This window comes from Jaculus jaculus, chromosome 7 (assembly GCF_020740685.1).
Source record: "Jaculus jaculus isolate mJacJac1 chromosome 7, mJacJac1.mat.Y.cur, whole genome shotgun sequence".
Classification (NCBI taxonomy): domain Eukaryota; kingdom Metazoa; phylum Chordata; class Mammalia; order Rodentia; family Dipodidae; genus Jaculus; species Jaculus jaculus.
Window position 1 is genome coordinate 85,148,587 of NC_059108.1, and position 11,861 is coordinate 85,160,447.

At 43.5% G+C, this 11,861-nt stretch overlaps 1 protein-coding gene across 1 annotated transcript; it reads right to left on the minus strand.

Annotated features, from left to right (window-relative positions):
* Positions 1 to 272: 272 nt before the first annotated feature.
* On the minus strand, positions 273 to 765 carry LOC123462243 (ubiquitin-like protein 5). The gene is made up of 2 exons (XM_045155279.1): positions 614 to 765; positions 273 to 350 (listed from the first exon to the last, which is right to left on the minus strand). The coding sequence occupies exons 1-2, from the start codon at positions 755 to 757 to the stop codon at positions 273 to 275; spliced, it is 222 nt and encodes a 73-aa protein (XP_045011214.1). The 5' UTR covers positions 758 to 765.
* Between the last annotated feature and the right edge of the window lie 11,096 nt (positions 766 to 11,861).

Genomic DNA, 11,861 nt, shown 5'->3' on the forward strand with positions numbered 1-11,861 from the left:
ATTTGATCTTATCCTCCTGCCTCCACCTCCAAAGTGCTGCAGTACAAATGTAACAAATGTGACACCCAGCCTGCAGAAGATCTTGAGACCCCCTTAGCAACTGTGTACTGAAGCATGGTAACAACCAGCTACCAACTCTCCTCATCTGACAGCTCTCACACACAGCTGACATCAACAAAACAGCATCTAAGTTTTTATTCATGTGCACTGTTGAAAGCATCCATACCAGTGTGACTGGGGGTGGGGAGCAGGGCAGGAGAAAGAATTCTGCTCTATTGGTAATAAGGCTCCAGGTTCATCCCATCGTGAATTTCATAGTCCTCCAGTGACACGTGGTCCTTAAAAATCATGTACCACTTTTTTTGTTATTATTTTTTTTAATAAAAGCATTTTTATTTATTTATTTGAGAGCGACAGACACAGAGCGAAAGACAGATAGAGGGAGTGAGAGAGAATGGGCGCGCCAGGGCTTCCAGCCTCTGCAAACGAACTCCAGACACGTGCGCCCCCTTGTGCATCTGGCTAACATGGGACCTGGGGAACTGAGCCTCGAACCGGGGTCCTTAGGCTTCACGGGCAAGCGCTTAACCGCTAAGCCATCTCTCCAGCCCATGTACCACTTTTTAAGGACAATTTTGTCACAACGGGTGCCAGTTTGAGCCGCGATCAGTTTCTTAAGGTCCCCAATGGTGTCATCGGTGTTGCACTTCACGCGGACTTTCTTCCCCAGACGGTCGTTGCAAACAACCTCGATCATTCTGACTGGAGCTACAGAGTAGGGGGTGGAAGACAACAGAATCAGGGTTTGCTGGGTGTCCCCAGGTACCAGAAGCCCCAGATACAATTGCTCCCATGGCCCAACCCTAAGATACCTGCTTGAATGGTCTGTTGTCTTCCTCTAACCAGACATCAATTTTTTAAGGTAGAGTCTCCCTCTAGTCTCATGCTGGCCTTAAACTCAGTGATCGTCTCTCTCTGCATCCCCAGTCCCAGAAAGTGCCACCACAATCCGCAATGGTGTGATCATATTTGCCCCTTATTCTTTCTTTTCTGTCTCCCACTGACCGGCTTCTTCTCAATTAGTCTCCTCCTACTTTAATGTCATTTTTTCCTACTAAGGTTACTTGCATGCACATGGGCATGGAGTGTATTAATGGAACATGGTGACCTTACCAGTGTGTAAACACTGAAGATGCCTCTGTTTCCCTGGTGATGATCAACAGCCACCAGCTCCTTGGGGAGCAATGGAGGCTCAGGAGCTCCTCCCCAGTATATATGTTTGCTGACTGGCTGGAGCCCAAACCACAGCAGTTTTTCTACATTGCAATAATGCTCTGAAAATGACAGTCCCAAGAAGACCTACTTACTGCTATTCCTGCTCAGGTATACACTACAGAAAAGCAATGTTGTGGCCAATTTCCCCAGACCTCCTTCTCTCATATAAACAATAATAGTCCACTGTTTTGTTTTGTTTTCAAGCCTAGTCTCATATAACCTGGGATAGCTTGAATGTAATGAAGCTGAGATAACCTGGATTCCTGATCCTCTTTTTTCTACCTCCCATGCGCTGGGATTAGACATGCACCACAACGCTAAGCTAGTTCCCTGCACTGGACACCAAGATTCAACCAACTTTCCTTGAATCTATGAAAAATATTTTAGTCTGTACACACTGGTCATTTTTACCTAAAAAGTCCTAACTACCTATGAAGCATTCTCACTGTGAGAAGTAGTGAAAGTAACCTACAGATGTCACATAAAGATTGGGTATATTGTGTGTACATATTGAAATGTCAGAAAAGACTGGAAATCATTTGGGTTTTAGGTTCTCATATGTGCATCCTATCTTTCAATGTTTGCATGCAAACAAGGGGCTATGAGGGTGAGGGTAGGCTATTATTGGAGACAGGAGACCATGACAAAGCAGAAGGGATGGGAGGTGAAGGAAGCAAGAAGCAAAGAAAACAGGAGGTATGGACACACCAAAGGAGGCTATGCTGGGAGGAGGGCACAAGGGGAGACAGTGATGGAGGAAAAGGTAAGGAAGACAAAACCCAATCTCCTCTATATACCATGATGAGCCTGGCAGGATGGCATATGCCTTTAATTCCAGCACTTGGAAGGGACAGGTAGGAGGGTCACTGTGAGTTCACGACCAACCTGAGACTACAAAATGAATTGCAGGTCAGCCTTGGATAGAGTGAGACCCCACTTCAAAAAACAAAAAGCATGAGGCTGGCTGTGAAGCCTAAGGATCCAAGTTCAATTTCCCAGGTCCCACATGAACCAGATGCAGAAGGTGATGCAAGCATCTGGAGTTAGTCTCCAGTGGCTAGAGGCCCTGGCATGCCTATTCTCTCTCTATCTCTCTCTTTCAGATAAATAAAATAGCTTTGTAAAGAAGGAAACTAAGAAAGCAAGCTGGAAAGCGTTATCCTGCATGCAGTCCTATGGGAGAGAGAAATCTTTGGCGTTAAACAATCGTGAACACTGCAAGCCTTATGATTGGCCAGCCAGGCCAAATGAAGAACAGGTGCAATCATGGCATGTCTGTTCTGGGGAAAACCAATGGCTCCCTAATTGGAGTAGAGGCCACGCCACGAGAGGGAATACACACCCAGTGCTGAGAACCTAGTCAAAAGTTAAGACTCTGGAGACCATAAACTCTAGGCATGTAATCCCTGCTGTGTCTGGATTAATGCATAAAATTCCCAGTGAGCACTTGCCTTAAAGCCACTTCAATCTGGCATTTGTAAAGAGGCTGGACATCCTGGCACACCTATTCTGTCTCTCTGCTTGCAAACAAATGAAAAACAAAAAACAAAAAACGGTGCCTGTAGATAGCAGGGTTGGACCAGAATGAAACTTTTGTTTATAAAAAAGTATTTAGGGGGCTGGAGACATGGATTAGTGATTAAGTGCTTGCCTGTGAAGTCTAACGTTTGAGGCTCGATTCCCGAGGACCCACATTAGCCAGATGCACAAAGGGGCACAGGCATCTGGAGTTCGTATGCAGTGGCTGGAGGCCCTGGCATGCCCATTCTCTCTCTGTCACTCTCAAATAAATAAATAAAAATAAACAAAATTACAGCATGCAAAAAAAAGTAAGCATAAATAAGAATAATCAGGGCTGCAGAGATGCCTTAGTAGTTAAGGCACTTGCCTACAAAGCCTACAATGTTCAACTCTCCAGGTCCTACATTGCACAAATGCACATTGTGGCACATGCATGTGGAGTTGGTATGTACTGGCTAGATGACCTGGCATGCTCATTCTCTGTCTCTTTCTCTGTACGTAATAAATAAATAAACAGTCAAAAAATTAGAAAAGAAAATAAATAATAATAAGAGGCAGAAGAGCTGGTCGTGGAGACATACACCTTTAATCCCTGCACTTGAGTGGCAGAGGTAGGAGGATCACCATGAGTTCCAGGCCATCCTGAGAAGACATAGTTAAAATTCCAGGTCAGTCTGGGCTAGAGTGAGACCTAACCTAGACAAACCAAAACCAGTGACACCGGCCTTGGGTGATCTTGGAATCTCAAAACAAGGCTTACAGGGTTGCATACATAAAAGGCCCCTCAATGGCCTTGAGAACCCATCCCTCAGCCTTCCTTTCTCCGGGAACCTCTATCCTCCCAAACCCTTACCGGGGCCTGGGGAGTCTTTCCCTGTTGACCTTGTGAGCCACCATCTCCTCCACAGCCTGCCTACCTCCCTACCTGCCTCCCCACCCCAGCCCTGCCCTCCCCTTACCTGATGTCTGCTCACAAATGCAAAGATGCTCACCAGCTAGTGACGCAGACCAGCGAACTCTGATACAGAAGTTGCTCTGGCAGGAACCTCTGCTGTGACTCCTGCTTTTATGCTGCCAGACACAACTGAAGTGAGGCACCGCCCACACCACACCCACCTTAATAGAATCTCACTCTAGGCAAGGCTGGCCTTGAACTCACAGTGATCCTCCTTCCTAGGTCTCTGATGCAGTGCTGGGATTAAAGGCATGTGCTTCCATACCACACCTTATTATTGTTTTGTTTGTTTTCTGTAGGGTCTCACTCTACCCAGGCTGACCTGGAACTCAATATCATAGTCCTACCTAGGACTTGGATACAGGGCTGGGGTTAAAGGTGTGAGCTAGCAAGCCTGGCCTACACTAATTTTCTTTTCTGATGCATGGTCTCAGTCTGTGGAAGCTGACCTGGAACTCACCACCTGGATCCTCTGACCTCAGCCTCCCAAGTGCTGGGATTAAAGGTTTTATGAAGGAGTGGAGAAATGGCTTAGCAGTTGTAGCATTTGCCTGTGAAGCCTAAGGACCCAGGTTTGATTCCCAGGACCCAGATAAGCCAGATATACAAGGGGGCACATCTGTCTGGAGTTCCTATGCACTGGCTAGAGGCCCTGGAGTGCCCATTCTCTCTTTCTCTCTATCTCTCTCTTTTTCATAAACACATAAATAAAATATATTTTTTACAAAAGTATTATCATTATCCCTGGGTAGCACAGACATACATTGATTGATTGATTGATTGATCAATGTGAGTGAGAGAGACAGAGAGATAAAGAGAGAAAATATATGTACCAAGGCCTCTAGCCACTGCAAAGGAACCCCAGACACATGTGCAACCATGAGCTTCTGACTTATGTGTCCTCTAGGCAATGGAACCAGCATCCTTTGGCTCTGTAGGCAAACACATTAACCACGAAGCCAAGTCTCCAGTCCACTTACAGTTTTTTTTTTTTTTTTTGGAGTAGGTCTCACAATGTAGCCCAGGCTAGCCACAAGTTTTTACTCCTTTCCAAAACTTCAAACTCTCATGTGGTGGGATTATAAGCATTTGTCCCTACCCAGACATCAACCACCACCATTCACTGTTTTGTTTCATTCAGAGGAGGTGTGCCAGTTTACCCAGGCTGGCCTTGAACTCTAGATCCTTCTGCCAAAGCCTGTCAAGTGTGGGTAAGGATTACCAGCTGCAGAGTCTAGGTCTGCCCTTCTAGGACCCTTTCCTGAGTCCTCTCCCAGTTTTCCCTCTTTATAGCTGGGGTGCAGCTCAGTGGTTGAGCACTATTTTTAATATAGTTTGTGTTTTTAAAAATATATTTTTTAGGGCTGGAGAGATGGCTTAGCAGTTAAGCACTTGCCTGTGAAGCCTAAGTATCCCGGTTCGAGGCTGAATTCCCCAGGTCCCACGTTAGCCAGATGCACAAGGGGGCGCTCGTGTCAGGAGTTCGTTTGCAGTGGCTGGAAGCCCTGGCGTGCCCATTCTCTCTCTCTCCCTCTATCTGTCTTTCTCTCTGTGTCTGTCACTCTCAAAAAAATAAATAAAAAATTAACAACAACAACAACAAAAATATATATATATATTTTAGCCGGGCATTGCGGTGCATGCCTTTAATCCCAGCACTTGGTAAGCAGAGATAGAACGATCACCGTGAATTCAAGATCACCCTGAGATGACATAGAGACAATTGGAAATTCAAACCTCCTGTAGGCAGTGTTGCTATTGTCCACCATATGTAGGCCAGGGGATGATGTCCACCTGCTCATGCCATCGTTTTCCCCTGCCATTGTAGAGCTGCCCGTCGAGCCTGTAAGACAAAATAAACTTCTTTTTCCCAGAAGTTGCTCTTGTTTGGGTGATTTCTACCACCAATGAGAACTTTACTGTTATAGTAAAGTGGTACTTATGAGTGGGATTTCTTCTAGATACCTGACTGTGTGGTTTTGGCCTTTTGGAGCTGATTTACAAGAGGAATGTGGAAGGACTTGAAACCTTGGCCTAAGAGATAGTTTGCAGTGCTTTGAGTACAGTTTGGTGGACTATTCTTCTCAGAGTTGAAAGACCTCAATGCAGTAAGAACTATGCACTGTGAGGTTTAGCTTATGAGGGTGAGGAACTTTGCCTAGACTGGGCTAGCAGTTTCTGAGAGAAGCATGCTCTTATGCCAGTGTCCTGAGAAGTTGTGCAGGGTTGTTTATGTAGAAATGAACTGGTGTGAGCAGAGGGATATAGCACAGAAAGAAAATTTTGCGGTGAGCTGCAGCCCATTCAGCTGCAGTTGAGAAATTACAACCTTTCAGATTGGGCCAGCAGACCTATATGGGGCAACAGGAAGAATGGAGACTCTTTGGAAGGGCCCTGAGTGCTCAAGGAGTGTCCTATTCTTCAAAGTCTGCTGTATTCCCCCATGGATTAACAAATTGGCACCCTACCTGGTATTATGGAGTATTAGAAATGCAGGAAAGAGAGGGTCATTGAGTTTCCTACACAGTCTTGTGTTTTGGAAATGGCCATGGGCAATGTGAAACAGGTTTGCTGCATGTCTGCATGGAGACCCCATGACGATGAATCATGGGTTGCAGTGGAGAACAAGTGGAGATGCAGGGACCATGAGATGGCTACTAAGGAGCTGCCAGCCCCAGTGATGTTTTCCAGGACTGTGAGTAGCCTAGCTGGAGGGGCAAAATTGGAATACTAGAGATTTGTTGCTGGTTAGAATTATCGGACTTGGAGATTGGTCACTGGCTAGAGTTGTTGAACTTGGAGTTACAGAGTTTGATGTTTGTCCTGGTTGTTTTAAATCTTGTATTGGTATAGAATATTTCTTTACTATGCCTAATATCAATTTTTGCAGTGTGAATGTTTATTCTGTGCCATTATGGTTTTTTTTTTTTTTTGAGGTTATTTTTTGGTACTATGGCTCAATTACAAGATCTTGGACTATGAGTATAAATATCATTGGGATTGATAAAAGCCATGGGGACTTTTAAAGTTGGACTGAATACATTGCATTTTAAGCTATGTATTGTTATCAGTTTATGGAGGCCAAGGGCGGAATGTGGTGGTTTGATTCATGTATTCTGAATGCTATTTTCCCCAGCTGGTGGCAATTGGAAATTAAAGCCTCCTGGAGGCAGTGTGTTGTTACTGGCAGGCTTATGGGTGTTATAACCAGTTTCCCCTGGCCAGTGTTTGGCACAGTCTCTTGTTGCTATTGTCCACCATGAGGGGACCAGGGGTTGATGTCAAACTTCTGCTCATGCCATCATTTTCCCCTGCCATTGGGGAGCTGCCCCTCAAGCCTATAACCCCAAATCAACCTCTTTTTCCCAGAACCTGCTCTTGGTTGAGTGATTTCCAGCAATGACAACTGGACTGCCACAGTTGGCTTGACACAAAAAGATAGAGAGAGGGACAGAGAGAGAGAGAGAGAGAGAAAGGGAGAAAGGGAGAATCAAAACAAAAATCTCATTTCTGTTTTATTAGTGTTGGGATCCTTTTCAAAGTCACTATGTACCAATGAGTAACTTAGCAGAACTTTTAGTTTTAACAATTTATTGCTCTGTTCTTTTATAAAACAGGGTTGATTTTTCAAGATGCAGTGTGATCTGAAACTGCTGGACTCAATCGACTCTCCCGTCTCAGTCTTCCTAGGAGCTCGGCTGACAGGCATGCGCCATTGTGCCCACGTGTTGTCCACTTCTTCACTTGCTTGTTGCATACCAGAGTTGTCACTTCAGAAGGAAAATGTCTTGGTCAACTCTTCCATTTGCAGGGGGCACCCTAGGAAATAATGAGAAAACATACATTTCCTAAAATTTATTATGATTCAAGAGAACAGAATGATTTTCAATTGATTTTTTTTTTTTCTCGAGGTAGGGTCTCACTCTGGTCCAGGCTGACCTGGAATTAACTCTGTATTCTCAGGGTGGCCTTGAACTCATGGCAATCCTCCTACCTCTGCTTCCCCAGTGCTGGGATTAAAGGCGTGCACCAGCATCAATTGATCTTTAATTTCCAATTGCCATCAGCTGGGGAGAGTAGCATTCAGAATATCTTAGTTTATGGAGGACACCTGAATCAAACCACCACACCAACAGAGTGATCTGTTTTATTTTATTTTATTTTTTTTTAGTTTTTGTTTGAGAATGTGTGAGAGAGAGGCAGGTAGATAGCAAGAGAGAGGGCACGCCAGCCGCAAAGGATCTCCAGATGCATGTGCCACCACGTTCATTTGGCTTTATGTGGATACTGGGGAATCAAACCTTGGTTCCTTTGGCTTTGCAAGCAAGCACCTTAACCACTAAACTATTTCTCCACACCCCAGTTAGACTTTTTTTTTTTTTTTTTTTAATGCAAGAGGAAGAACTGGCTTGTCAGGGCCTCCTGAATTTTGGGATTAAACTCATGTGCCTCTTTGCCCAGAATGAATGCCACTTTCAATTTTCATCATGAAATACAAGTGGGGTTGGGCATGAAGTTCTGGTGGTAGTGTGCCTGCCCAGAGTGTGCAAATCCTAGGCTCAATCCCCAACACTATGTAAACTGGACGTGGTGGCATGGGCCTGTCTTCCCAGCACTTGAGCATGGAGGGTAAGGCGTTCAGAGCACCCTACATAGTGAGGTAGAGGACAGCCTGGGGTACATGTGACTTTGTCTCAAATCATCACAATCACCTCAATATGACCCCTATGACCTGTGCAAAGGCCACAGGTCTGAAGGTGACATGCTGAATTACTAGACTGGGGACTTAATCAGATGTGTGTAAGAAAGCAAGACATCCCCTCCACCGAGTTTCTTCAATCCAAGTAGCGTCTCTTCTATTTTGATTACATTACTTTTCCCCTGTTGCTAATGTAGGTCTTGTGTAGGTGGTATCATGACTACCACAGTGACTTTGTGACAGGATGAGCTTTGCAAAGCATTCAAACCCTTCCTTTGGCTCTTAGATTCTTCCTACCACCTCTTCTATAATGATCCATAGACGGTGTGACATAGATGTCTCACTTAGTGGGGAACACCCCACTGTCACCCCTTCTCAGCTCTTTGGTGAGGGCTGAGTTTCCACAGTGGTTATCATCATCTGAAAAGAAAAGCTTCTGAAACCAAAAGAGATAGTAACATTTATACATACGCATAAACATAAGTATTTAGAGTGTGGTTTTACATGTATAATACATTCACTTAGCCAGATAATAGTAGTTTATCCATCTATGGCTATTACTTTTCCTGTCATAGACTTTAAAATATTTTATTTTTATTGATTTATTTGAGAGAGATTGCATGTGCTAGGGGCTCCAGCCATTACAAATGAACTCCATTGTGCATCTTGTGTATCTGGCTTACATGGGAAATTGAACATGGGTCCTTTGACTTTTTAGGCAAGTGACGTAATCACTAAGCCCTCGCTCCAGCAATAGGCTTTTTTTGTTTGTTTGTTTGTTTTGTTTTTTCAAGGTTGGGTCTCCCTATAGCCCAGGCCAACCTGGAATTCACTATGTAGCCTCAGGGTGGACTCAAATTTCTGCCTCCCAAGTGCTGGGATTAAAGGCATGCACCACCATGGCCGGCCAGCAATAGGCTTTTCTTTTTTTTTTTTTTTTTTTTTTTTTTTTTTTTTTTTAATTTTTATTAACATTTTCCATGATTATAAAATATATCCCATGGTAATTCCCTCCCTCCCCACCCCCACACTTTCCCGTTTGAAATTCCATTCTCAATCATATTACCTCCCCATTACAATCATTGTAATTACATATATACAATATCAACCTATTAAGTATCCTCCTCCCTTCCTTTCTCCACCCTTTATGTCTCCTTTTCAACTTACTGGCCTCTGCTACTAAGTATTTTCATTCATTTTCCTTTTGTTCAGCATGGAGGATTCTATCAAGTATTTTCTGTAGAGCTGGTTTTGTCTTCAGATATTCCTTTAACCTGCTTTTGTCATGGAATGTCTTTATTTCTCCATCTATTTGGATGGATAACTTTGCAGGATAAAGTAACCTTGGTTGACAGTTGTTATCTTTCAGAACTTGGAATATATCACTCCAGGCCCTTCTGGCTTTAAAAGTTTGTGTTGAATAATCTGCTGTAATCCTGATGGGCTTGCTTTTGTAGGTAACTTGATTTTTCTCTCTAACTGCTTTCAATATTTTTTCTTTGGTTTGTGTGTTTGGAAGTTTGAGTATAATGTGGCGAGGAGAGTTTCTTTCTGGGTTTTGTCTGGCTGGGGTTCTAAAGGCTTCCTGTATCTGTATTGGCACCTCTTTCCCAATTTGGGGAAAATTTTCCTCTATGATTTTGTTGAAGATGCCTACTATGCCTCTGGAGTGGAATTCTTCTCCTTCTACTATGCCCTGAATTCTTATATTGGATCTTTTCATAGTGTCCCGAATATCTTGAAATTCCCACTCATACTTTTCTATAAGTTTGTTTTTCTCTTTGTTGGACTGCATTAGGTCTGCCACCTGATCTTCTAGCTTAGATATTCTGTCCTCTCCCTCATCCATCCTACTGGTGAGATTTTCTACAGAGTTTTTTATTTCATTAACTGTGTTCTTCATTGCTAGTAATTCTGACTGGTTTTTCTTTATTATTTCTATTTCTCTATTTATGTCTTGTATTGCCTTCTTTATTTCATTAAATTGGTGTCCTGCCTCTTCTTTGATTCCTTTGATTTCCTCTTTGATTTCCTCTTTGATTTCTTCTTTGATTGTTTTCATGTGTTCTTTGACCTCTTTGAACATATTTATAATTATTCTTTTGAACTCTTTCTCAGGCATTTCCTCTAACTCTTTCTCACTGGAGGACATTTCTGATGCATTAATACTTTTAGGTAGATTTATATCGTCTTGCTTTTTAGTGTTTCTTGTGTTATAATGTATATATTTTTGCATCTTGGATTAAGTTAATGCTTGGATTTTCTAGCTAGCTGTGTATTCTTAGCTGTATCAATTGATTTGGTGTAAAATATTTTCAGGGTAGGACCTTAAGGTATTAGGTGTGGCTCTTAAGACTCTCAGAGTATCTACAAAGATGTTCTTAGGGGTTGAGTTTCCCTGCTATAGGAGTATTCAAGCAGGCTGAGTGGAATAATATACTGGTAGATTCTAAAATTTAGCTAAACACTGTACCCATTCCATCAAAAACAGCCCCGAGTATGTATGCAAGTGTGAGTAAGCCATGGTGTACACAAGCTACTCTATCCCCCTTCTCTCAAAAAAAAAAAAAATGATAAAAATGCTTTAAAAAGTGTATGGCTGGAGAGATGTCTTAGCAGTTAAGGTATTTGCTTGCAAAGCCAAGGGATCCAGGTTTGATTCCCCAGGAGCCACTTTAGCCAGATAACACTACGGGTGCACGTGTCTGGACTTCATTTGCAGGGCTGGAGGGCCTGGCATGCCCATTCTCTCTTTTTCTCTCCCACTTTCTCTGTCAAATTGAAATAAAATATTTTTTAAAAAGCCTAAGGATGAAAAAAAAAAAAAAAGGCTATGGCTGGTCAGGTATGGTAGTGCATGCCTTTAATCCCAGCACTAGGGAGGTAGAAAGGCGGATTCCCATGAGTTTGAGGCCACCCTGAGGCTACCTAGTGAATTCCAGGTCAGCCTGGTCTAGAGTGAGAGCCTACCTCAAAAAAAAAAAAAACCGCCCTGTGGTTGGAGAGATGGCTCAGTGTTGAAAGGCACACCCCAAGGTTGCTTGCGGAGTTCAGGCCCCCGGCACTCCTGTAAAGCCTGACGCGGTGGCTCAGGCATTCAAAATCCCACTGTACCTACAACAATGGGAGGGAGAGTCAGGAGAACCTCAAAGCTTGTGGGCCAGCTAGTCTGGCCTTCATAGCTTTAAACAAGAAGAGACCCTGTCTGTCTCAGAGAGTTCCAACACTCCAAAGTTTTCCACTCACTTCCCCATAGGTAGTGTGGACCGACAAACACCAATTTTAAAGCAAAGTGGGAGAGATGGCTTAGTGCTTAAAGGCACTTGCTTGCAAAGTCGGCCCCAGTTCAATTCTCCAGTACCCAAGCCAGATGCACCAAGCTGTGCATACATGTCAAGTTCATTTGCACTG

Excerpts from the sequence above, each read along its gene's own strand:
- LOC123462243 (XM_045155279.1), bottom strand. The coding sequence starts at position 757 with ATGATCGAGGTTGTTTGCAACGACCGTCTGGGGAAGAAAGTCCGCGTG. Across the intron at positions 351-613 it reads TTGTCCTTAAAAAGTGGTAC|ATGATTTTTAAGGACCACGT; the intron begins ATGGGCTGGAGA and ends AAAAAGTGGTAC.